At 43.5% G+C, this 27,482-nt stretch overlaps 1 protein-coding gene across 2 annotated transcripts in view; it reads right to left on the minus strand.

Annotated features, from left to right (window-relative positions):
• Positions 1-2,365: 2,365 nt before the first annotated feature.
• snx30 (sorting nexin family member 30) overlaps positions 2,366-27,482 on the minus strand; it is an 86,861-nt gene continuing 61,744 nt past the window's right edge. The window contains exons 8-9 of one of the 2 annotated variants that reach the window (XM_056290261.1): positions 18,798-18,950; positions 2,366-2,622 (exon numbers count right to left, since the gene is read on the minus strand). In XM_056290261.1, the coding sequence (XP_056146236.1) occupies positions 2,545-2,622; positions 18,798-18,950 (231 nt within the window). In that variant the 3' untranslated portion in view covers positions 2,366-2,544. Of the gene's footprint in view, positions 2,623-18,797; positions 18,954-27,482 lie in introns of both variants that reach the window. The other variant, XM_056290259.1, reaches the window with a different exon arrangement.

Below are 27,482 nucleotides of genomic sequence, written 5' to 3' on the forward strand. Positions count from 1 at the left end.
TTTTATATTTTTCCACATTTTGAAGCATTTTTACTAATTTTTGTAAGGCAGTTTTTCACAAAATAAATCAAATATATACACACACACACAAACACACAAATATATATATATATATATATGAAACATCTTTGAGTCACCTGACCTACATGTCTTTGGACTGTGGGAGGAAACCGGAGCTCCCGGAAGAAACCCACACAGACACGGGGAGAACAAGCAAACCCCACACAGAGGACGACCCGGGACGACCCCCAAGGTTGGAAAACCTTCTTGCTGTGAGGCGACTGTGCTAACCACTGTGTCACTGTGCCACCCCATTTAAAAATATGCAAAAAAATAATCCTTAATAAATAATTCATAATCCATCATACATTACACATTTTCCATGACCCGTAATCCATTGTCATTGATCCATTGTTAATAATTCACAATTTGTTATACAAATTCCATAATCATAATCCATATTCTAGTATCGGTCATCATAATACAATACATATTCTAGAATCCATGATCAATGATTCATGGTCCATCATACATTGACAGTATTTTACCAATAATTCATCATGCATTACACTCATTCTAGAATCCATAATCCAATCGTCAATAATCCATATTCTTTAATCTATCATCCATTTTCTATTAAATAATTCATTATTCATCACCCATGGTTAATCTTTCATAAATCATAATCCCTCATTTTTGATTAATATTCCAACTTCTTGTTGTATTACTCATAACCCATTATCAATAATCAGTTAGACATAAATTCATAATCCATCATACTTTATAAATACTGTACAATCCAAAACTCATAATCCAACATCATTTATAACCCATACTCCCTTTTATGTTTTATGTTTTATTATCCATTATCCACTAGCAGACCAGTTTAAGGAAGTGATGTTAAAGAGCTAGCTCCAAGAATTGTTGACCAGCTGGTTCCAGGGAGTTTGCAATCTTCTATAAAGTGTTAAAAAGCTTGTTCCAGGACACATTAGCCAGTGAGTTCCAGGGAGAGTTAACAATGTCCCACAAAGCTTTAACAAGCTAGTTCGAGGAAAGGTTAGCAAAGAGTCCACAGACAGTTAGTAATTTTCCAGGATGTGTTAACAAGCTTGTTCTAGGAAGTCTTAACCAGCTAGTCCCAGGAAGTGTTGGCAATCTTTCATGAAGTTTCAATAAACAATTTCCATAAATTGTTGTTAAGCTATTTCCAGGACATTTTTTGCCAGCTAGTTCCGTGGAGAGTGCATGAACTTCATAAGCTGGTTCTAGAAGTTGTTGTTTGCAAGGTAGTTCAGTGAAAGTTAGATAGCTAATTCCAGGAAGAGTTGGTGATTTTCCTCTCAGTGTTAACGAGCTTGTTCCAGGAAAAGAAAGGAAGAAAGCCACTTCATTTTTTCATTGTAGTTGTTCGGTTACAATGAAATGTGTTCCCAGCATTTAAGCCATCCTATTGTATAGGAGCAGAGGGCAGCTGCAGCACCCCGGGACCAATTCCAGCTCTTCTTTCCACTGCGTTGGTCAGGGGCACAGGTAGGAGTATTGACCCTTACATGCATGTCTTTTTGATGGTGGGAGGAAACCGGAGCACCTGGAGGAAACCCACGCAGACACGGGGAGAACATGCAAACTCCACACAGAAAGGTCCTGGAATGGCCTGGTGTTCAAACCCAGGACCTTCTGTCTGTGAGGCAACAGCGCAACCACTTGGCCACTGTGGTGACGTTGTTAAGATAATTCCAAGAATGATGTTAACAAACTCGGTCCAATGAAAGTTACCGAAATAATAACTAATTTCAGAAATTGTTCTTAAGATAGTTTCAGGAAGAGTTAATGACCTTCCATGAAGTGTTAACAAGCTAGCTTCAAAAAGTGTTAACAAGCTGGCTCTGGGAATCATTGAACTAGTTACAAGCAAAGTTACCCTGCTAGCTCCACTAAGAATTAGTCATCTTCTGCAGAGTGTAAACAATCTAGTTTCGGTAGACTTTAGCCAGCTAGCTCCACAAAGCATTAGTGGTCTTCCACAAAGTGTCAACAAGCTAGGTTCAGTGAGCATTAGCCAGCTAGCTGCACAGAGCATGAACAAGCAAACTCCTGGAAATGTTAAAAGGCTAGTTCTGCAAAATTTTTCCAAGATAGCTTCTTGGATGTAATAGCCAGTAGGAAATTTAACTCCAGTAAGGGTTTGAACTAAAACTCTCCAATATTTCCTTTTCAATCTCTCTTTCTTCTTATTAAGCCACATCCCACCCCAACCCCACCAAGGAGGCCAGCATGTAGGAAAACCCCTTGTCAAGGAAAATTATCAATTAATAATTACAACAAAATTAGTAACAACAAATTTTTTATTGATAATATGTACATTAATAGAGTCTCTCTGGCTCCAACTCCTTTTCTAAGTCATCGCTCTAATCCTTCTTACCTCCCAACAAGAGTGCATCATGGGTAATTAGACAGAGAGAGAGAGGGAGAGAGAGAGAGAGAGAGAGAGAGAGAGAGAGAGAGAGAGAGAGAGAGAGAGAGAGAGAGAGAGAGAGGGTCTCAATTTGTGCCATTCAACCGCTCCTCTAGTGGCCGGTGTTGAAGCAGAGCAATGAGAGACTCCCAAGATGCCTGGCACTGTGGTAGGTGGAGCCAAAGAGAAAGAGAAAGAGAAAGAGATTAACCATCATGTATATTGAAAAAGGGAAGAAAAAAACCCCAGTGATAACCAGATGCAGATTTTAAACACCTCTTTTACCCTAAATCCTGATTAAGACCATGTTCTCACTGAATCAAGCCATAAAAGCTATTTAAACCATATTAAGACCTGTTTGCACCTGACTAGGAGCTATTAACTGGATTAAGAGTTATTTGAATCAGATTAAGAGCTATTCTGACCAGACTAGGAGCTGTTTGAATTGGATTGAGAATTTTCTGAACAGGATATAGGGCTATTTGAACAGGTTTATTTGTTGTTTGAACTGGATCAAGAACTATTTGAACCAAATTAAAATGCACGTGAGTCCCTTTTGTTACCGGGATTAGAAACTTCTTTTATTTGCAAACACAAGGAATTTAGCTTGGTGGTTGATTGTGTAATAAATACATAAATAAATACATAACTAAATATAATAAAACACAATAATAATAATAACAATAATAATAATAATAACCAAATAGATAGATAGATAGTTAGATAGATAACATTAAATGGTAGTGGTGTGTGGTAAGGTAAGGAAAATTACTTGTTTAGCACATTTCAGCAACAGGGCAATTCAAAGTGCTTTACAGAAAACATAAAAGACATGAAGAAAAGCAACACAGTGGTACTGGTGAAGAAAGGCAACACAGTGGTACTGGTGAAGAAAGGCAACTCAGTGGTACTGGTGAAGAAAAGCAACATGGTGGTACTGGTGAAGAAAAGCAACACAGTGGTACTGGTGAAGAAAAGCAACATGGTGGTACTGGTGAAGAAAGGCAACACAGTGGTACTGGTGAAGAAAAGCAACATGGTGGTACTGGTGAAGAAAAGCAACATGGTGGTACTGGTGAAGAAAAGCAACATGGTGGTACCGGTGAAGAAAAGCAACATGGTGGTACCGGTGAAGAAAAGCAACATGGTGGTACTGGTGAAGAAAAGCAACATGGTGGTACTGGTGAAGAAAAGCAACATGGTGGTACCGGTGAAGAAAAGCAACATGGTGGTACCGGTGAAGAAAAGCAACACAGTGGTACTGGTGAAGAAAGGCAACACAGTGGTACTGGTGAAGAAAGGCAACTCAGTGGTACTGGTGAAGAAAAGCAACATGGTGGTACTGGTGAAGAAAAGCAACACAGTGGTACTGGTGAAGAAAAGCAACATGGTGGTACTGGTGAAGAAAAGCAACATGGTGGTACTGGTGAAGAAAAGCAACATGGTGGTACTGGTGAAGAAAAGCAACATGGTGGTACTGGTGAAGAAAAGCAACATGGTGGTACTGGTGAAGAAAAGCAACATGGTGGTACCGGTGAAGAAAAGCAACATGGTGGTACTGGTGAAGAAAAGCAACACAGTGGTACTGGTGAAGAAAGGCAACATGGTGGTACTGGTGAAGAAAGGCAACACGGTGGTACTGGTGAAGAAAAGCAACATGGTGGTACTGGTGAAGAAAAGCAACATGGTGGTACCGGTGAAGAAAAGCAACATGGTGGTACCGGTGAAGAAAAGCAACATGGTGGTACCGGTGAAGAAAAGCAACATGGTGGTACTGGTGAAGAAAAGCAACATGGTGGTACCGGTGAAGAAAAGCAACATGGTGGTACCGGTGAAGAAAAGCAACACGGTGGTACTGGTGAAGAAAGGCAACACAGTGGTACTGGTGAAGAAAAGCAACATGGTGGTACTGGTGAAGAAAGGCAACACAGTGGTACTGGTGAAGAAAAGCAACATGGTGGTACTGGTGAAGAAAAGCAACATGGTGGTACCGGTGAAGAAAAGCAACATGGTGGTACCGGTGAAGAAAAGCAACACGGTGGTACTGGTGAAGAAAGGCAACACAGTGGTACTGGTGAAGAAAAGCAACATGGTGGTACTGGTGAAGAAAGGCAACACAGTGGTACCGGTGAAGAAAAGCAACATGGTGGTACCGGTGAAGAAAAGCAACATGGTGGTACCGGTGAAGAAAAGCAACATGGTGGTACTGGTGAAGAAAAGCAACATGGTGGTACCGGTGAAGAAAAGCAACATGGTGGTACCGGTGAAGAAAAGCAACATGGTGGTACTGGTGAAGAAAGGCAACACGGTGGTACTGGTGAAGAAAAGCAACATGGTGGTACTGGTGAAGAAAAGCAACATGGTGGTACCGGTGAAGAAAAGCAACATGGTGGTACCGGTGAAGAAAAGCAACATGGTGGTACCGGTGAAGAAAAGCAACATGGTGGTACTGGTGAAGAAAAGCAACATGGTGGTACTGGTGAAGAAAAGCAACATGGTGGTACCGGTGAAGAAAAGCAACATGGTGGTACCGGTGAAGAAAAGCAACATGGTGGTACTGGTGAAGAAAAGCAACATGGTGGTACTGGTGAAGAAAAGCAACATGGTGGTACCGGTGAAGAAAAGCAACATGGTGGTACCGGTGAAGAAAAGCAACATGGTGGTACCGGTGAAGAAAAGCAACACAGTGGTACTGGTGAAGAAAAGCAACATGGTGGTACTGGTGAAGAAAAGCAACACGGTGGTACTGGTGAAGAAAAGCAACACAGTGGCACCGGTGAAGAAAAGCAACACGGTGGTACCGGTGAAGAAAAGCAACATGGTGGTACCGGTGAAGAAAAGCAACACAGTGGTACCGGTGAAGAAAAGCAACACAGTGGTACTGGTGAAGAAAAGCAACACAGTGGTACTGGTGAAGAAAAGCAACATGGTGGTACTGGTGAAGAAAGGCAACACAGTGGTACTGGTGAAGAAAAGCAACACAGTGGTACTGGTGAAGAAAAGCAACACAGTGGTACTGGTGAAGAAAAGCAACATGGTGGTACCGGTGAAGAAAAGCAACATGGTGGTACCGGTGAAGAAAAGCAACACGGTGGTACTGGTGAAGAAAGGCAACACAGTGGTACTGGTGAAGAAAAGCAACATGGTGGTACTGGTGAAGAAAAGCAACATGGTGGTACTGGTGAAGAAAAGCAACATGGTGGTACTGGTGAAGAAAAGCAACATGGTGGTACTGGTGAAGAAAAGCAACATGGTGGTACCGGTGAAGAAAAGCAACATGGTGGTACCGGTGAAGAAAAGCAACATGGTGGTACCGGTGAAGAAAAGCAACATGGTGGTACCGGTGAAGAAAAGCAACATGGTGGTACTGGTGAAGAAAAGCAACATGGTGGTACTGGTGAAGAAAAGCAACACAGTGGTACCGGTGAAGAAAAGCAACACAGTGGTACCGGTGAAGAAAAGCAACACAGTGGTACCGGTGAAGAAAAGCAACATGGTGGTACCGGTGAAGAAAAGCAACACGGTGGTACCGGTGAAGAAAAGCAACATGGTGGTACTGGTGAAGAAAAGCAACATGGTGGTACCGGTGAAGAAAAGCAACATGGTGGTACTGGTGAAGAAAAGCAACATGGTGGTACCGGTGAAGAAAAGCAACATGGTGGTACCGGTGAAGAAAAGCAACATGGTGGTACCGGTGAAGAAAAGCAACATGGTGGTACCGGTGAAGAAAAGCAACATGGTGGTACCGGTGAAGAAAAGCAACATGGTGGTACCGGTGAAGAAAAGCAACATGGTGGTACCGGTGAAGAAAAGCAACATGGTGGTACCGGTGAAGAAAAGCAACATGGTGGTACCGGTGAAGAAAAGCAACATGGTGGTACCGGTGAAGAAAAGCAACATGGTGGTACTGGTGAAGAAAAGCAACACAGTGGTACTGGTGAAGAAAAGCAACACGGTGGTACTGGTGAAGAAAAGCAACACGGTGGTACTGGTGAAGAAAAGCAACATGGTGGTACTGGTGAAGAAAGGCAACACAGTGGTACTGGTGAAGAAAAGCAACATGGTGGTACTGGTGAAGAAAAGCAACATGGTGGTACCGGTGAAGAAAAGCAACATGGTGGTACCGGTGAAGAAAAGCAACATGGTGGTACCGGTGAAGAAAAGCAACATGGTGGTACCGGTGAAGAAAAGCAACATGGTGGTACCGGTGAAGAAAAGCAACATGGTGGTACCGGTGAAGAAAAGCAACATGGTGGTACCGGTGAAGAAAAGCAACATGGTGGTACCGGTGAAGAAAAGCAAAATGGTGGTACCGGTGAAGAAAAGCAACATGGTGGTACCGGTGAAGAAAAGCAACATGGTGGTACCGGTGAAGAAAAGCAACATGGTGGTACCGGTGAAGAAAAGCAACATGGTGGTACCGGTGAAGAAAAGCAACATGGTGGTACCGGTGAAGAAAAGCAACATGGTGGTACCGGTGAAGAAAAGCAACACGGTGGTACTGGTGAAGAAAAGCAACATGGTGGTACTGGTGAAGAAAAGCAACATGGTGGTACCGGTGAAGAAAAGCAACATGGTGGTACCGGTGAAGAAAAGCAACATGGTGGTACCGGTGAAGAAAAGCAACATGGTGGTACCGGTGAAGAAAAGCAACATGGTGGTACTGGTGAAGAAAAGCAACATGGTGGTACTGGTGAAGAAAAGCAACATGGTGGTACCGGTGAAGAAAAGCAACACAGTGGTACTGGTGAAGAAAGGCAACACGGTGGTACTGGTGAAGAAAAGCAACATGGTGGTACTGGTGAAGAAAGGCAACACAGTGGTACTGGTGAAGAAAAGCAACATGGTGGTACTGGTGAAGAAAAGCAACATGGTGGTACTGGTGAAGAAAAGCAACATGGTGGTACCGGTGAAGAAAAGCAACATGGTGGTACCGGTGAAGAAAAGCAACATGGTGGTACCGGTGAAGAAAAGCAACATGGTGGTACTGGTGAAGAAAAGCAACACGGTGGTACTGGTGAAGAAAAGCAACACGGTGGTACTGGTGAAGAAAAGCAACATGGTGGTACTGGTGAAGAAAGGCAACACAGTGGTACTGGTGAAGAAAAGCAACACGGTGGTACTGGTGAAGAAAAGCAACATGGTGGTACTGGTGAAGAAAAGCAACATGGTGGTACCGGTGAAGAAAAGCAACATGGTGGTACCGGTGAAGAAAAGCAACATGGTGGTACCGGTGAAGAAAAGCAACATGGTGGTACCGGTGAAGAAAAGCAACATGGTGGTACCGGTGAAGAAAAGCAACATGGTGGTACCGGTGAAGAAAAGCAACATGGTGGTACCGGTGAAGAAAAGCAACATGGTGGTACCGGTGAAGAAAAGCAACATGGTGGTACTGGTGAAGAAAAGCAACACAGTGGTACTGGTGAAGAAAAGCAACACGGTGGTACTGGTGAAGAAAAGCAACACGGTGGTACTGGTGAAGAAAAGCAACATGGTGGTACTGGTGAAGAAAAGCAACACAGTGGTACTGGTGAAGAAAAGCAACATGGTGGTACTGGTGAAGAAAAGCAACATGGTGGTACCGGTGAAGAAAAGCAACATGGTGGTACCGGTGAAGAAAAGCAACATGGTGGTACCGGTGAAGAAAAGCAACATGGTGGTACCGGTGAAGAAAAGCAACATGGTGGTACCGGTGAAGAAAAGCAACATGGTGGTACCGGTGAAGAAAAGCAACATGGTGGTACTGGTGAAGAAAAGCAACACGGTGGTACTGGTGAAGAAAAGCAACACGGTGGTACTGGTGAAGAAAAGCAACATGGTGGTACTGGTGAAGAAAGGCAACACAGTGGTACTGGTGAAGAAAAGCAACACAGTGGTACTGGTGAAGAAAGGCAACACAGTGGTACTGGTGAAGAAAAGCAACATGGTGGTACTGGTGAAGAAAAGCAACATGGTGGTACTGGTGAAGAAAGGCAACACAGTGGTACTGGTGAAGAAAAGCAACATGGTGGTACTGGTGAAGAAAAGCAACATGGTGGTACCGGTGAAGAAAAGCAACATGGTGGTACCGGTGAAGAAAAGCAACATGGTGGTACCGGTGAAGAAAAGCAACATGGTGGTACCGGTGAAGAAAAGCAACATGGTGGTACCGGTGAAGAAAAGCAACATGGTGGTACCGGTGAAGAAAAGCAACATGGTGGTACTGGTGAAGAAAAGCAACATGGTGGTACTGGTGAAGAAAAGCAACATGGTGGTACCGGTGAAGAAAAGCAACATGGTGGTACCGGTGAAGAAAAGCAACATGGTGGTACCGGTGAAGAAAAGCAACATGGTGGTACCGGTGAAGAAAAGCAACATGGTGGTACCGGTGAAGAAAAGCAACATGGTGGTACCGGTGAAGAAAAGCAACATGGTGGTACCGGTGAAGAAAAGCAACATGGTGGTACCGGTGAAGAAAAGCAACATGGTGGTACCGGTGAAGAAAAGCAACATGGTGGTACTGGTGAAGAAAAGCAACATGGTGGTACCGGTGAAGAAAAGCAACATGGTGGTACCGGTGAAGAAAAGCAACATGGTGGTACTGGTGAAGAAAAGCAACATGGTGGTACCGGTGAAGAAAAGCAACATGGTGGTACCGGTGAAGAAAAGCAACACAGTGGTACTGGTGAAGAAAAGCAACATGGTGGTACCGGTGAAGAAAAGCAACATGGTGGTACCGGTGAAGAAAAGCAACATGGTGGTACCGGTGAAGAAAAGCAACATGGTGGTACCGGTGAAGAAAAGCAACATGGTGGTACCGGTGAAGAAAAGCAACATGGTGGTACCGGTGAAGAAAAGCAACATGGTGGTACCGGTGAAGAAAAGCAACATGGTGGTACCGGTGAAGAAAAGCAACATGGTGGTACTGGTGAAGAAAAGCAACATGGTGGTACCGGTGAAGAAAAGCAACATGGTGGTACCGGTGAAGAAAAGCAACATGGTGGTACCGGTGAAGAAAAGCAACATGGTGGTACCGGTGAAGAAAAGCAACATGGTGGTACCGGTGAAGAAAAGCAACATGGTGGTACCGGTGAAGAAAAGCAACATGGTGGTACTGGTGAAGAAAAGCAACATGGTGGTACCGGTGAAGAAAAGCAACATGGTGGTACCGGTGAAGAAAAGCAACATGGTGGTACTGGTGAAGAAAAGCAACATGGTGGTACCGGTGAAGAAAAGCAACATGGTGGTACCGGTGAAGAAAAGCAACATGGTGGTACTGGTGAAGAAAAGCAACATGGTGGTACTGGTGAAGAAAAGCAACATGGTGGTACCGGTGAAGAAAAGCAACATGGTGGTACCGGTGAAGAAAAGCAACATGGTGGTACTGGTGAAGAAAAGCAACATGGTGGTACCGGTGAAGAAAAGCAACATGGTGGTACTGGTGAAGAAAAGCAACATGGTGGTACTGGTGAAGAAAAGCAACATGGTGGTACCGGTGAAGAAAAGCAACATGGTGGTACCGGTGAAGAAAAGCAACATGGTGGTACCGGTGAAGAAAAGCAACATGGTGGTACTGGTGAAGAAAAGCAACATGGTGGTACTGGTGAGGAAAGGCAACACAGTGGTACTGGTGAAGAAAAGCAACATGGTGGTACCGGTGAAGAAAAGCAACATGGTGGTACTGGTGAAGAAAAGCAACATGGTGGTACCGGTGAAGAAAAGCAACATGGTGGTACTGGTGAAGAAAAGCAACATGGTGGTACCGGTGAAGAAAAGCAACATGGTGGTACTGGTGAAGAAAAGCAACATGGTGGTACCGGTGAAGAAAAGCAACATGGTGGTACCGGTGAAGAAAAGCAACATGGTGGTACCGGTGAAGAAAAGCAACATGGTGGTACTGGTGAAGAAAAGCAACATGGTGGTACTGGTGAGGGTGGGGCAGGGAAAAGTGCAGTGTAGAAGTAATTCACCAAGTAGTGCTTCTTGTGGTGGGTAGTTCAAGTCTTTACAGTCCGGAACCTCCTTCCAGAAGGGACCAAAGGTGTAGTAGTAGTAGTAGTAGTAGTAATAATAATAATAATAACTTTATTTTATAGCACTTTTCTTAACAATGTCACAAAGTGCTTTAGAAAAGAAATAGAACCAGACAAGGCAAAAATATAAAACTAGATAAATAAATAAAATAAAATAACAACTACAGCGAATAGTGAGGACAGCTGGAAAGATCACAGGAACTGCTCTCCCATCTATCCAGGCCATCTGTGATGCACGGTGCACCCAAGAGGCTCTCAGCATCGTGAAGGACCCCACCCACCCTTCCCACATCAACTTCACCCTCCTACCCTCTGGCAGGAGGTACCGGAGCATCTGTGCTGCCTCCACCAGACTATGCACCAGTTTCGTTCCTCAGGCTGTGAGGTTCCTCAACAGTCTGAACACTTAGACTGCCCACAACATGACTTTTTGACCATCTTTCTCGCTGTCCGTGTCAGGTGTGCTTCTGGTGTTTAGGTCTGTGAAGTAAGACTTGTTTTAATGCACTTTTTGCTTTTAATACTTATTGTGTGTTCTTTGTTTTTATGTGGCACTGAGGTCCTTGTGAAATGTAATTTCGTTCCCTTGAATGTATGAGACATGCTTATGAGGCAAAGACAATAAAAGCAGTCTAAGTCTTAAGTCTAGATGAGAATAAGACCATAGGACATGAGCAAAGAGGAGGTAATAGCAATAAATGGATAAGACCAAATAAACAATGAAATTAACAACATCATGCTTACAACTGCCTGGAAAAGAACCAGAGGCCAGAGAACTGTTAAGAATTTGCAGAATAACGGGGTTGATAGTTGAATATACCTCCTTGAGCAGCTTAGTGGGAATGATGTCTAAGATGCAGGTGGAGGGGTTCATACTGGAGACTGTACTCTCCGACGCTGAAATTGTAATTGGTTGAAACTGGGTGAAAGAGGCAGAAGTAACATGGGGAATGGAACGAATGCCAGACCCTGGCTGGATTTCGGACCTGATATTCTCCACCTTGTTTACAAATGAGTGAGAAATTTTTTGAACAACTGAACATCAGCTTCAGAAAAAGCAGAGGGACCATTAATAACAGAATCAATTACCCAGAAGAGAACTTTAGGATTGTGGTTATTTCTTGATATCAGTTCAGAGAAGTAAGCTGTTCTTGTTTCCTAGTTTTAAATGGTGCAGTTTGGTTGAGGATTGGCTGAGCCCAGTTCAGGTACTGCACCCCCCTCCCTGCAGAGCCTACAGAACAAGAGGTGCATAAGCAGAGCTAGGGGGATTGTAAAGGACCCCCATCATCCCCAGAAATGCCTTGTTTGTGTGGCTGCAATCAGGCAAGTGCCTGCGCTGCCACTAATCCTGAAAGACTGAGGAAGAGTTTCTTCACACAGGCAGCCGGAGTCTTGAATAATGAACAATAAACAATAAATGCTGTCGTCACTTTATTCGCACTGCTCTTTTGACCACGTTTATTTTTATGCAAATTCTGTATATGTCTTGGCTTATTTTTGTATATTTTTATCTAGTATATTTTGCTTATAGCTTAGCTTTTTTCTTATAATTTCTTGTACTTGCATTTTGCACTGCCTGGGACTTTGATGCGATAGCATTTCACTATTGCGCTCGCTGAGGTTTCTTCCTAGTTTTTCTCCCTGTTAAAGGTTTTTAGTGAGTTGTTCCTTATCCGATGCGAGGGTCTAAGAACAGGATGTTGTGTTGCTGTAAAGCCCCTTGAGGCACATTTGTAATTTGTGATATTGGGCTATACAAATAAAACTGACTTGACTTGACTATAAGTACTTGTACATAAATGTAACAAATAAAATCTCTTGAAGATGACAGTTGCCAGTTTAATACACTGTAGAGCTTAATCTCATGTTGAAACAGCTTTGAACATGGTTAAATCCAGTTGGAACACATCCAGCTTGAATATATCTCAATCCATTTCTGTTAGGGTTCACACCAGTTTAAGTTGGGTTTGCACCAGTTAGAACAGGGTTAAGATCAGTTGGAACACAGCTAAATTCAAATGGAACAGAATCAACTTTGTCAACTTCTATTCGGGTTTAACCAGCTGGGACAGGGTTCAATCCAGTTCGAATGGGGTTTAATCCAGTTCTAACAAGTTTTGAGCCAGTTCAAAAACCAAACAACATTTAGTTCGGGCAAGTTCTAAAGTCCATGTGATAATTTGCCACAATAGAAGCAACCTGGTCAGAATTCGCAACTGTGTGGTACTGCAAGAACACTTGTAATGTGTTGTACTGCAAGAACACTTGTTAAGTGTTGTACTGCAAGAACACTTGTAGTGTTGTACTGCAAGTACACATGTAAAGTGTTGTACTGCAAGAACACGTGTAAAGTGTTGTACTGCAAGAACACTAGTAAAGTGTTGTACTGCAAGAACACTAATAAAGTGTTGTACTGCAAGAACACTAGTAAAGTGTTGTACTGCAAGAACACTTGTAATGTGTTGTACTGAAAGAACACTAGTAATGTGTTGTACTGCAAGAACACTAGTAAAGTGTTGTACTGCAAGAACACTAGTAAAGTGTTGTACTACGAGAACACTAGTAAAGTGTTGTACTGCAAGAACACTAGTAAAGTGTTGTACTACAAGAACACTAGTAAAGTGTTGTACTGAAAGAACAGTTGTAATGTGTTGTACTGCAAGAACACTAGTAAAGTGTTGTACTGCAAGAACACTAGTAAAGTGTTGTACTGCAAGAACACTAGTAAAGTGTTGTACTACAAGAACACTAGTAAAGTGTTGTACTGAAAGAACACTTGTAATGTGTTGTACTGAAAGAACACTTGTAATGTGTTGTACTGCAAGAACACTAGTAAAGTGTTGTACTGCAAGAACACTAGTAAAGTGTTGTACTACAAGAACACTAGTAAAGTGTTGTACTGAAAGAACACTTGTAATGTGTTGTACTGCAAGAACACTAGTAAAGTGTTGTACTGAAAGAACACTAGTAAAGTGTTGTACTACAAGAACACTAGTAAAGTGTTGTACTGCAAGAACACTAGTAAAGTGTTGTACTACAAGAACACTAGTAAAGTGTTGTACTACAAGAACACTAGTAAAGTGTTGTACTGAAAGAACACTTGTAATGTGTTGTACTGCAAGAACACTGGTAAAGTGTTGTACTACAAGAACACTAGTAAAGTGTTGTACTACAAGAACACTAGTAAAGTGTTGTACTACAAGAACACTAGTAAAGTGTTGTACTACAAGAACACTAGTAAAGTGTTGTACTGAAAGAACACTAGTAAAGTGTTGTACTACAAGAACACTAGTAAAGTGTTGTACTGAAAGAACACTAGTAAAGTGTTGTACTACAAGAACACTAGTAAAGTGTTGTACTACAAGAACACTAGTAAAGTGTTGTACTACAAGAACACTTGTAATGACCACCAACAAGCAGGGATGGTGGATCAACACAAGTGAGCAGATTGTGGATAAGTTATGTTTTTTTCTTTGTCTTCTATATAAATTACATCAACAAATTAAGATGAAATTTCAAATTACCAGACAAATTAGTATTAGTGTCCACCAGGTGTCTTCTAAGGGTAACAGGATCACATAAAACGCATCGCTTGGCATGCGACGCTAACATTTCCTGCCAGTGCGCTAACTAGCACACAAAAAACTAGAATAGGCAGTAACAAAGGGTGCCATGTTAAGCTGCATGTGTATGTGTATGTTGAACAGCTCGATGATTTCAATAACAAAAGTTAACATTTTACAATAGAAGTTATCACCTCTTCGAACAAGGTTTGAGAGAGAGACAGACAGCCCGGCAGAATGATGGAGAGACAGATGGAGACACAAACAGACAGACAGACAGACAGACAGAGAAAGACAGAAAAAGAGACAGAGGCAGATAGACAGAGAATTTGAATTCTAGAAAGCCTCTATTACATTTCGAACATGGCAATACAAGCTCTCAAAAAGCAGCATTGTAATGACATAAGATAGTGTCAACAGCCCCTTTTCATCAGCTATACATAACACTCCATTGAGCCCCCACACACTGACGAAGTGTGCTACATCTCTTGCCAACTTGTCATAAGCAAACTCTACTCTGAGCCTTGCAGCAACCAGTCACACCAGAAACATGTTTGCCTCTACAGACCTAGAGCCAATAATGTTATTCTCTAGACTTCTAAATAGCAGGTTTTGCCTGCCCTTGAATAAAATTCAACAGACACAACTTCTTCTTCCCTGCCACTGTGTACCTTGGCGCTCTATAAAAAGCTCTGTTCACAGTTCTGGAGGGTGGGATCCGGAGGGGGGGGGGGGGGGGTAGTGTAATGACCACGGATGACTAGACTCGCTAGCCCTTGGCTAACGGGTCGGACCCTTTAGTCGACTGGTTAATGTAGTCGCCCATGATGCGGGAGATCCGGGTTCGCATCCTGGCTGCGGCGGTTCCCGGCTGCCCCCCCAATTCACTACATTGGTGTCAGAAGTGGGATGGTGGGTAACGCTGAGTATTTGGACCCAATTGCAGAGAAGAGGCAGAGGCAGTTTGTAACGTAACAAGTCTTTTATTGGACTTCAAAAACAACACAAAATAACAAAAGACCACTGCACAACAGGGCAGGCAATAACACTAACTAGAATAAACGTACAAAACTAAACGATGCAAAAACACTCTCTCGAACGGAGGAGGCAGACGAGGGTTCAGGAGACACGGGCTTCCGCAGACCAACGTGAGGCTTTTCCAAGACTCGACCTGTCTGCAAAGCCCCCAGTCAAATAGTCCCCCACTCAGGTACACCTAGTCACAGGCCGACCAGTACGCAGGTGCCACTCATACTGGCTGATGGCAGGCCGATAGGGAAATGTCACCTGTTGGCTGCTGATCCCCTGGCCAGTGATCGTGTCATGGTGACCGTGAGGCCACTGGAAGCGTGTGTGCCCAGAGGTGTGAAGGAGCTGGTATGCTGACGTACGGGGGACGCGCTTCCCGAAGGAGGGGGGTAGTGTAACGACCACGGATGAATAGACTCAAAAGCCCTTGGCTAACAGGTCAGACCCTTTAGTCACCATAGTTACACATAGTTACACATTGGTGTAACACATAGTTAAACAGTGGTGGAATCCGGAAGTATGCAGATCCTCATAAGTCTCTTCGGAGCGCGGGAACAACGAAGCACGAGAGCGCGCTTCCGGGCTCTCGCACTTCCGGGGGAGGGTGACTACTGTAACCTACAAAAAGACTCACTGGCCGATTGCCAGGGGGTCGGCCCCCTTTAGTCAAGCGGTTAGCAATGTGGCCTTGTGGTGCAGTACACCCCGGATCGAATCCCGCAGCGGGCGAATATATGCTCAGTTACATTGGTAACCGAGAATATTTCCATTGCAGCATAACAGCAGTGCATAACACCAATGCAGCGAACAACACCAACACCAGCATAACACCAATGCAGCGAACAACACCAACACCAGCATAACACCAATGCAGTGAACCCGGGGGGCACCCCGGGAACCGGCACAACCAGGACACGAACACGGATCTCCCACACCACGGGTGACAATGTTAACCAGTAGACTAAAAGGTCCGACCCGTTAGCCAAGGGCTGGAGAGTCTAGTTATCCATGCTCGTTACACTACCCCCCTTCCTGGAAAGCGCGTCCCGGGCTTCAGCATAACAGCTCCCTCACGCCTCTGGAAGCACACGCTTCCGAGGCCTCACGGTCTCACCATCCTAATTCTAACACCAATGTAGCGAATTTTCCAGAACAGAACTCTCCAGTGCAACCTGTGTCTGTGAATAATTTCGGTCTCGGTTAAATCAAAACATGATATTCTCCTTCGAAATAGCCGCTCATGAGCACGCCGGGCATGACGGTGCCTTTGCCTGGCTACAATCACTGCTGCCATGATCACTGGAAAGTCTGGGTGTCACCTACCACCAGCTCTCTGAAGATGCCAATAATTTGTATTCTGTGTGGCTATAAGCGCTGGTGTTTGTGTATTGGACTTTTTTTTGCAATGAGGCTCATTTGCATAGAAAGGGGCCAATTTTGCGCCAAATGTATGCATATTACCTAATTTAAATACGCGCAACTAGCACCACAGCACCGACATGCTATTTGCTTGGCAGCACAGTTAGGGATGCATTTCACCCTTTGCGGGTGCTTTGAGAGTTACACAGTCTCTTTTTGTCTTATTTGTGCAGGTTTATCAGTCGCAAAAGCCACACAATCCTTTTGTGAATTCGCAAGTGAATGTCTTGTCAGGGTGATTCTGGGTGCTTTAACTGCCTCTCCCTCATGCCTCGCGGCGCTTGGCTGACCAATCGTGTAACTTCAGTGATGTTGTTGGTCACCTGATCCAGCGGCCCAATCATGTCAAAAATGATCACTCAGTCAGTCATGCTAATGTGGCCGCTCAGTCAGAGACATCCTGTAGGGCTGGGCCGCCAGCCGATCCAGCCAAACAACAACCAATAACACCAATAAGACAGCCCACACAATGCATGATATACAACCACACAATATGACCTTTTTACAGATACGTACACTACCGTTCAAAAGTTTGGGATCACATTGAAATGTCCATATTTTTGAAGGAAAAGCACTGTACTGTTCAATGAAGATAACTTTAAACTAGTCTTAACTTTAAAGAAATACACTCTATACATTGCTAATGTGGTAAATGACTATTCTAGCTGCAAATGTCTGGTTTTTGGTGCAATATCTACATAGGTGTATAGAGGCCCATTTCAAGCAACTATCACTCCAGTGTTCTAATGGTACAATGTGTTTGCTCATTGGCTCAGAAGGCTAATTGATGATTAGAAAACCCTTGTGCAATCATGTTCACACATCTGAAAACAGTTTAGCTCGTTACAGAAGCTACAAAACTGACCTTCCTTTGAGCAGATTGAGTTTCTGGAGCATCACATTTGTGGGGTCAATTAAACGCTCAAAATGGCCAGAAAAAGAGAACTTTCATCTGAAACTCGACAGTCTATTCTTGTTCTTAGAAATGAAGGCTATTCCATGCGAGAAATTGCTAAGAAATTGAAGATTTCCTACACCGGTGTGTACTACTCCCTTCAGAGGACAGCACAAACAGGCTCTAACCAGAGTAGAAAAAGAAGTGGGAGGCCGCGTTGCACAACTGAGCAAGAAGATAAGTACATTAGAGTCTCTAGTTTGAGAAACAGACGCCTCACAGGTCCCCAACTGGCATCTTCATTAAATAGTACCCGCAAAACACCAGTGTCAACATCTACAGTGAAGAGGCGGCTGCGGGATTCTGGGCTTCAGGGCAGAGTGGCAAAGAAAAAGCCATATCTGAGACTGACCAATAAAAGAAAAAGATTAAGAAGAGAACACAGACAAAAGAACACAGACATTGGACAGAGGAAGACTGGAAAAAAGTGTTGTGGACGGATGAATCCAAGTTTGAGGTGTTTGGATCACAAAGAAGAACGTTTGTGAGACGCAGAACAAATGAAAAGATGCTGGAAGAATGCCTGACGCCATCTGTTAAGCATGGTGGAGGTAATGTGATGGTCTGGGGTTGCTTTGGTGCTGGTAAGGTGGGAGATTTGTACAGGGTAAAAGGGATTCTGAATAAGGAAGGCTATCACTCCATTTTGCAACGCCATGCCATACCCAGTGGACAGCGCTTGATTGGAGCCAATTTCATCCTACAACAGGACAATGACCCTAAACACACCTCCAAATTGTGCAAGAACTATTTAGAGCAGAAGCAGGCAGCTGGTATTCTATCGGTAATGGAGTGGCCAGCGCAGTCACCAGATCTGAACCCCATTGAGCTGTTGTGGGAGCAGCTTGACCGTATGGTACGCAAGAAGTGCCCATCCAACCAATCCAACTTGTGGGAGCTGCTTCTGGAAGCGTGGGGTGCAATTTCTCCAGATTACCTCAACAAATTAACAGCTAGAATGCCAAAGGTCTGCAATGCTGTAATTGCTGCAAATGGAGGATTCTTTGACGAAAGCAAAGTTTGATGTAAAAAAAATCTTATTTCAAATACAAATCATTATTTCTAACCTTGTCAATGTCTTGACTCTATTTTCTATTCATTTCACAACATATGGTGGTGAATAAGTGTGACTTTTCATGGAAAACACAAAATTGTTTGGGTGATCCCAAACTTTTGAACGGTAGTGTATATATCTCAGTAATTAAAGGAAAAAAATAACAAGCCTAACTAACTGCTTTCACACACACTCGACTCTCAAAGAGAAGGAAAGATAGACAGAGACAGATGGAGACAGAGAGACAGACACAGACATGGAGAGAACGCGACAGAAAGAATTACAGACAGACAGTCAACCCAACCTTCTCGTAGTATTGGACATTGCGGTTGGCAGCAGATGCCAGCAGCCTCCTGAAATCACGTCTCTTGTCGGTGTTCCAGCGCTCCCAGTCGGCCTTCAGGTCTGCATTGAAGCACTCGGCGCGATCCTGACACCGCTCCACCTCTAGTGGAACCTGCTGGCAGAAAGGAGGTACTGCAGTGGTACAATAGCAGGTAATGTTGTAATACAAGCTTAAAAGCTAGTTACTACCAGCAGAGAAGGTGGAACACTACCACTACCTTAAAAGACTCTATCGATCTATCTATCTAAATCAATATCTTTACAACCCACTTTTTTCTCTCGTGATATATATTGCTTGCTTGCTTGCTGGTTGTCCATCGTATCCGATGATGGCCATCTTCTCCTATTTGTGAGTCCTTTGGTGGCTGAATAGTCCGATCCTGGATGCACAGTTGTGGTTACAGACCAGGCATGTAAAAGTAGTGCTGGGGGGGTAGCTTTGCAAGCATGCCTCTTCACATGTGATATATATAATAGTGGTTGGCACCTTGTGTCAACAACCAGTGGTGTTAATGAACGTGTATGCCCCAAATTATGACAATGAGGATTTCATGAAGAAGCTTCTTTCTTCAATACCCAAATTACATTCTCATTATTTGATACTTGGTGGTGATATGAACACTGTAATGAGCCCACTGTTGGATAAGTCAAACCCTAAAACCACAACCCCTTCTAAAATGGCACAGATCTTATCACAATTCATGAGCCAATATGGCTGTGTCGACCCCTGGCGAGCTCTACACCCAATAGACAAGCAGTTCTCCTTTTTTTCACACGTTCATAAGTCTCACTCTCGCATAGACTATTTTGTCATGGATAAAACGCTTCATCCCCTAGTAGTTTCTGCTGAATACTTGGCAAGAGTAAACTCAGATCACTCTCCTCTAGCTCTAGACTTGAACTTTAAGTCCCAACCCAAAGAATTCCGTCCCTGGGAAATTTGACCCCACACTTCTCTCAGACTCTAACTTTTGTACCTCTATTTCACAGACAATAATGTTGTTTCTAGAAACCAACCAAACCGATGATATTAGCCCCAGTTTACTCTGACTCTGAAAGCGGTCCTTAGAGGCAAAATAATTTCATATTCTGCACATATTAACAGGACAATAAAGTGACAAAAGGAAGAACTACTAAAATTGATAGCTGATCTAGATCGACATTATGCATTGGCTCCAACAGCAGAACTGTACAAAGAAAAAGTGGAAAAGCAGACAGAATTCAATCTTCTATCAACCAAGGAGACAGAGAGACTTTTGTTCAAAACACGGGGCGCCTTATATGAGCACGGGGAAAAAGCAGGGCGTCTTCTTGCACAGCAGTTAAGGGGTAGGTTAGCCTCGCAATCGATTACTCAAATAGAAAACATTTCAGGTCAGATAATAACTGACCCATCTGGGATCAATGACACGTTCAGGTCTTTCTACCCCCAACTCTATGAATCAGAGTCACCAAGAGACAATTCTGAAATGTTGAATTTTTTTTCAAAACACAGCATGCCAAACCCATCAACAGAAGATAAAGACATCCTAGAAACCCGCGTAAGTGTAGCTGACATAACCAAAGCCATTGCACTGATGCATAGAGGGAAATCTCCAGGGCCTGATGGCTTCTGTGTAGAATTTTTTTTAAACTTTTCTAAACAGCTTGCCCCCCTCTTGTTGGAGATGTTTAATGACTCTCTGCAGCAAAGCACATTACCACCCACTCTTAGACAAGCTACCATATCTCTGATATATAAAAAAGGAAACGATCCAGATAAGTGTTCATCATACCGTCCTGTCTCACTCCTCAATGTGTATGTTAAAATACTGGCAAAAGTTTTGGCATGCAGACTAGAAACTGTTCTACCCACTGTCATATCAGAAGACCAAACCGGGTTTATCAAGAACCATCACTCGTTCACAAATGTGCGACGTCTCCTGGATATAATTTTCTCTCCATCCCCTATACTTGTTCCCGAGGGGGTCATCTCTCTGGACGCCGAAAAGGCCTTCAACCGGGTGGAATGGAACTACTTATTTTTTTCCCTCCGCCAGTTCGGTTTTGGAGAGCACTTTATAGCTTGGGTGCGTTTGCTGTATGTGTCCCCCCCAAGCATGTGTATGAACAAATAATATCAGGTCCACATTTTTCCCTTTAATGCCCTGGACATGCCAAGGTTGTCTGTTGTCCCCGTCCTCTTTGCTGTAGCTATTGAGCCTTTGTCTATTGCTCTTAAAACCAACAGACTTATTCCAGGTGTTATGAGAGCAGGGGTGGAGCATAAAGTGTCACTGTATGCAGATGACCTGCTAATTTATGTGTCGGACCCCAAAACAGCCATTCCTCACATTTTAAGGACACTCAGGACCTTTGGCATGTTCTCTGGATATAAGCTCAACATAGGAAAGAGTGACTTTTTTCCTATTAATCATATGACAGGAGATATTACACAGTCTGACGTGCCATTCAATCTCTCCCCAACAACATTTAAATATTCAGGTATCAACATTTCTCGAAAAATATCACTACTATTTGACGATAATTTTGCTGCAATCAACTCAAAAGTTAGGGAAGATCTTCAAAAGTGGAACAGCCTGCAGATCACATTGGCAGGGCGAATACAAAGTATTAAAATGAATATTGTCCCACAATATCTGTACCTTTTTCAATGTTTACCTCTCTTCCTACCCAGGTCCTTCTTTCGCAACATTGACAGTGTATTCTCCTCCTTTATATGGAGCAATAAATCTCCAAGGCTTCAAAAATCCCTACTACAGAGGAGTAGATCGGTGGGTGGCTTGGGGCTCCCAAATTTACAGCGCTACTATTGGGCAGCCAATTTGCAGAAAATTGTGTACAGGGATTTTTGTCCCGAAAATCAATGGTGCCAACTGGAATCATACTCATGTCACTCCTCTTCCTTAAAAGCCTTGGTATGCCATGTCAACAGACTGAAACCCAAACAATACACAGATAATCCGATAGTCATATCCACATTGAAAATCTGGCAGCAAATAAAGGAACATTCTGGCTGGGACACGCTTCCCCTCAACACCCCAATATGTAATAATGAACTTTTCAAACCTGCAAAGCTTGACGCCAGATTCTCTCATTGGGAAAAACAAGGTCTTAGCACAATAGGGGATCTATACAGTGGGGGTACATTTTCCAGCTTTGCTCAGTTGTGTAGCTCCTTTAATATACAGCAAGCTGATCGCTTCAGGTATTTCCAAATTTGCCATTTTCTAAAATTGAATACACCTTCTTTTCAACCCAGCCACTGAGGATGCACAAGCCAGTGCATCCTTAGTGCCGGTCCCAAGCCCAGACAAATGGGGAGGGTTGCGTCAAGAAGGGCATCCGGCGTAAAATCTTTGCCAAATCAAATATGCGGATCATAAATAAGACTTACATACCGGATCGGTCGAGGCCCGGGTTACCAACGACCGCCAACGGTACTGTTAACCAGCAGGGTGTCGGTGGAAACTATGCTACTGTTGGGCGAAGGAGAAGGAGAGGGGGAAAGCATGTCCAGAGGCAGCTAGAGAGGAGGAAGGGTAGGCATGTGGAGGTGAGAGTTGGAACTTTGAATGTTGGCACTATGACTGGTAAAGGGAGAGAGCTGGCTGACATGATGGAAAGAAGAAAGGTAGGCATACTGTGTGTGCAAAGGCCAGGTGGAAGGGGAATAAAGCCAGGAGTATCGGAGGTGGGTTCAAACTCTTCTATCATGGTGTGAATAGTTGGAGTAATGGGGTAGGGGTAATTCTGAAGGAAGAGTATGTCAAGAGCGTGCTGGAGGTGAAGAGAGTGTCAGACAGAGTGATGAGTATGAAGCTGGAAATTTAAGGTTTATTGCTGAATGTTATCAGCGCATATGCCCCACAAGTTGGGTGTGAGATGGATGAAAAAGAAGAATTCTGGAGTGAGTTGGACGACATGGTGGAGAGGGTACCCAAGGAGGAGAGAGTGGTGATTGGAGCGGACATCAATGGACATGTTGGTGAAGGGAACAGAGGTGATGAGGAGGTGATGGGAAGGTATTGAGTCAAGAAGAGAAATGTGGAAGGACAGATGGTGGTCGATTTTGCGAAAAGGATGGAAATGGCTGTGGTGAATACATATTTCAAGAAGAGGGAGGAACACAGGGTGACGTACAAGAGTGGAGGAAAGTGCACACAGGTGGACTATATCTTATGTAGAAGGCGCCATCTAAAAGGGATTGGAGACTGCAAGGTGGTGACAGGGGAGAACATAGCTAGGCAGCATCGGATGGTGGTCTGTAGGATGACTTTGGAGACCAAGAAGAGGAAGCGAGTGAAGACACAGCCAAAGATCAAATGGTGGAAGTTGAAGAAGGAAGACTGTTGTGTGGAGTTCAGGCAGGAGTTAAGACAGGCACTGGGTGGTAGTGAAGAGTTGCCGGATGGCTGGACAACCACTGCAGAAATAGTGAGGGAGACAGCTAGGAAGGTACTTGGTGTGTCATCAGGACAGAGGAAGGAAGACAAGGAGACTTGGTGGTGGAATGAGGAAGTACAGCAAATTATACAGAGGAAAAGGTTGGCAAAGAAGAAGTGGGATAGTAAGAGAGATGAAGAAAGTAGACAGGAGTACAAGGAGATGCAGTGTAAAGCAAAGAGAGAGGTGGCAAAGGCAAAGGAAAAGGCGTATGGTGAGTTGTATGACAGGTTAGACACTAAGGAAGGAGAAAAGGACTTGTACCGATTGGATAGACAGAGGGACCAAGCTGCAAAGGATGTGCAGTAAGTTAGGGTGATGAAGGATAGAGACAGAAATGTGCTGACAAGTGAGGAGAGTATGCTAAGAAGGTGGAAGGAATACTTTGAGGGGCTGATGAATGAAGAAAATGAGAGAGAGAGAAGGTTGGATGATGTAGGGATAGTGAATCAGGAAGTTCAGTGGATTAGCAAGGAGGAAGTGAGGGCAGCTATGAAGAGGATGAAGAGTGGAAAGGCAGTTGGTCCTGATGACATACCCGTGGAGGCATGGAGATGTTTAGGAGAGATGGCAGTGGAGTTTTTAACTGGATTGTTTAACATAATCCTGGAAAGTGAGAGGATGCCTGAGGAGTGGAGAAAAAGCATACTGGTACCGATTTTCAAGAACAAGGGCGATGTGCAGAACTGTAACAACTACAGAGGTATAAAGTTGATCAGCCACAGCATGAATATTTGGGAAAGAGTAATAGAAGCTAGGTTAAGAGGAGAGGTGATGATCAGCGAGCAGCAGTATGGGTTCATGCCACGAAAGAGCACCACAGATGCGATGTTTGCTTTGAGAATGTTGATGGAGAAGTATAGAGAAGGCCAGAAAGAGTTGCATTGTGTCTTTGTAGATTTAGAGAAAGCTTATGACAGAGTGCCGAGAGAGGAGGTGTGGTATTGTATGAGGAAGTCGGGAGTTGCAGAGAAGTATGTAGGAGTGGTGCAGGATACGTATGAGGGAAGTGTGACAATGGTGAGGTGTGCGGTTGGAATGACAGATGGGTTCAAGGTGGAGGTGGGATTACATCAAGGATCGGCTCTGAGCCCTTTCTTGTTTGCAATGGTGATGGACAGGTTGACGGACAACATCAGGCAGGAGTCTCCATGGACAATGACGTTCGCGGATGACATTGTGATCTGTAGCGAGAGTAGGGTGCAGGTTGAGGAGAGCCTGGAGAGGTGGAGGTATGCACTGGAGAGAAGAGGAATGAAAGTCAGTAGGAGCAAGACGGAATACCTATGCGTGAATGAGAGAGAGGACAGTGGAATGGTCAGGATGCAAGGAGTGGAGGTGACAAAGGCATTTGAGTTTAAATACTTGGGGTCAACTGTCCAAAGTAACGGGGAGTGCAGTAGAGAGGTGAAAAAGAGAGTGCAGGCAGGTTGGAGTGGGTGGAGAAGTGTGTCAGGAGTGATTTGCGACAGAAGGGTACCAGCAAGAGTTAAAGGGAAAGTTGACAAGATGGTTGTGAGACCAGCTATGTTGTATGGTTTGGAGACAGTGGCACTGACGAAAAGACAGGAGGCGGAGCTGGAGGTGGCAGAGTTGAAGATGCTAAGATTTTCACTGGGAGTATCAAAGAAGGACAGGATTAGGAACGATTATATTAGAGGGACCGCTCAGGTTGGACGGTTTGGAGACAAAGCAAGAGAGGCAAGATTGAGATGGTTTGGACATGTGTGGAGGAGAGATGCTGGGTATACTGGGAGAAGGATGCTGAATATGGAGCTGCCAGGGAAGAGGAGAAGAGGAAGGCCAAAGAGGAGTTTTATGGATGTGGTGAGGGAAGACATGCAGGTGGCTGGTGTGACAGAGGAAGACGCAGAAGACAGGAAGAAATGGAAACGGATGATCCGCTCTGGCGACCCCTAACGGGAGCAGCTGAAAGTAGTAGTAGTAGAATACACCTTCTTTTCCAGATGTTCCACCGCCCTTTGGGATTGATAACCTCTTGCCGGCAACAAAAATGACGAGGCGGCATATTTCGCTTCTATGTGACCTCCTAGCCCTAGATGCACCTCCGGCTTTACAGAGGATTAAGACGGAGTGGGAGGCAGAACTTGGCGTTACTATACAGGATGATTGGTGGAATGAGGCGCTGAAGGACATAAAATCCACTTCAACTTGTGCGCGATTTCAATTGATTCAATTCAAAGTAGTTCATAGGGCACATTATAGTAAATCTAAACTTGCTAGAATATACCCAAATGTGACTGACACCTGTAACAGATGTTTCCAGCGTCCCTGCAATCTCACTCATATGTTCTGGTCATGCCCGAGACTAAAGGAGTACTGGAAGTCTTACTTTACAGTCATCTCGGTGATATTAGGACAAGTGATAGAACCATCCCCCCAGATTGCTATATTTGGTGTACCTGAGGCAGGCAAGACTATGTCAGCGAAGCGGGCAACTGTGATCTCGTTCACTTCTCTACTAGCCCGCCGGAGAATAATTTTAATGTGGTAGAAATCATTGCCTCCTTCACCCACTTCATGGTTGTCTGATACAATGTCATTTTTAGAGTTGGAAAAGATCAAATTCTCCTTACGGGGCTCAACAAACAAATTTTACAGTCATTGGCAGCCCTTGATTGCTTATGTTAAGAGCCTGACCTCCCTTTCCCCCAGAATGACTGCTTCTACAAGCAGTTGAAAATAGTATAGCAGCTGAAGTATGGCAATACATGGAACATTCTGAAATAGATAGATATGCCATGCAAGGACCCATACACATATGCAATTTTTTCTTTTCTTTGTTTACTTTTTTCATTTTAATTTTTTTTGTCATTATAATTATTATTATTGCCATTTTCATTTATTTATTCATCTTTAATACTCTTTTCTAAAATCTACCATTCACTATTTTCTGTAATTGTTTGTTGTTATCTAGGATATGTTTGAGTATCACCATTATTATTGTAAACATTACTAGGAGCTGGGTGTGGGGGGGTTGTTCGGGTGTGGGGGGATATTGGGGTTCATTATTGGAGAAATCTCTGTCATTGTGTCATTGTAATGCTCTGTAATGACTCCTTAAAAAAAATAGAAAAGCCAATAAAATGTGTCTATGAAAAGAAAAAATAATGCCACTGCCTAGTGGATACCTCGGGGAGGAATAGGCCACAGGAGTAAACCCCTACAGAAAAATCAATGTCTACAGTGCTGTTGTTTTTTGTTTTTCTTGCCTTTTTGTATGTGTTTAAGTGGGAGAGTACTGATGGCGTCGTGTGTGGCTGCCGCTTCTCCCTCTCATAGCCCCCTTCCCATCCACCCCTGTATGTCTGTTATGTTTATCTATTGTCTTGTTTCACCGCTGTTTATTGTAAAGTGACTGTTAGAAAAGCACTATATAAGATTGATTTATTATTATTATTGTTATTATTATTATATCATGTATCAGAAAATGTTTATTCTTGTGAAAGTTTAGTTTGTACACTTAGAATGAAACAATTTACCTCAAAATCGATTCAATTAGGGAGGACATTACGAGTCATTCACATATAGCAAGAGGTCATCTGCATAAATTGACACCCAAAGATCAGTTCTATAGCCTTGTTCCCTGAAATTGAGGAATCTCTTGTAGCATGGTTGCTCTGCCTGCGCAGTTTATTTTGATGTAATACCACTTTCAACCACTGGGTGGCTGCATGCTATTGTTTTGATGTGATTTAGCGCCACCTGCACAAGAAAAAGAATGAAACAGGAAGTGCAGTTCCGTTGTTAAACGATCTCAGTCTGATACGCTGAAAGAAAGTAGAAAAAGTTGTTGCATGTCTCAATCTTCGCTCATCATTCTGTTTAATGCCATCAGAAAGCAATGGCTGTAAGTCTAAATAATAGTGTACATCTTTGGTCACGTTTGCAGGTGTATATTGTGTAGTTTGAATATTTGATAGGGTAGTTTTGTAAGCTTAGGAAAAACGCGATCTATAAGCTAAGCTGTATTGTGTGCTAGCTATTCATTTGGATGTGTTAGCTACATTATTGAGTTGCATTGTGTTAGCAATACTGGATATTACTATGATAGTTTTGCGTTAGCTACAGATATTAGGTAAATAGCTATATGTTAGCTGCAGAAATAGATGTTTTAGCTAGTTAGCCATAGAGATTTTATACAGTCTTACTGTAATTCAGGTTACTTTTGATAGAT

The sequence above is a fragment of the Lampris incognitus genome, chromosome 12 (genome assembly GCF_029633865.1).
Source record: "Lampris incognitus isolate fLamInc1 chromosome 12, fLamInc1.hap2, whole genome shotgun sequence".
Classification (NCBI taxonomy): domain Eukaryota; kingdom Metazoa; phylum Chordata; class Actinopteri; order Lampriformes; family Lampridae; genus Lampris; species Lampris incognitus.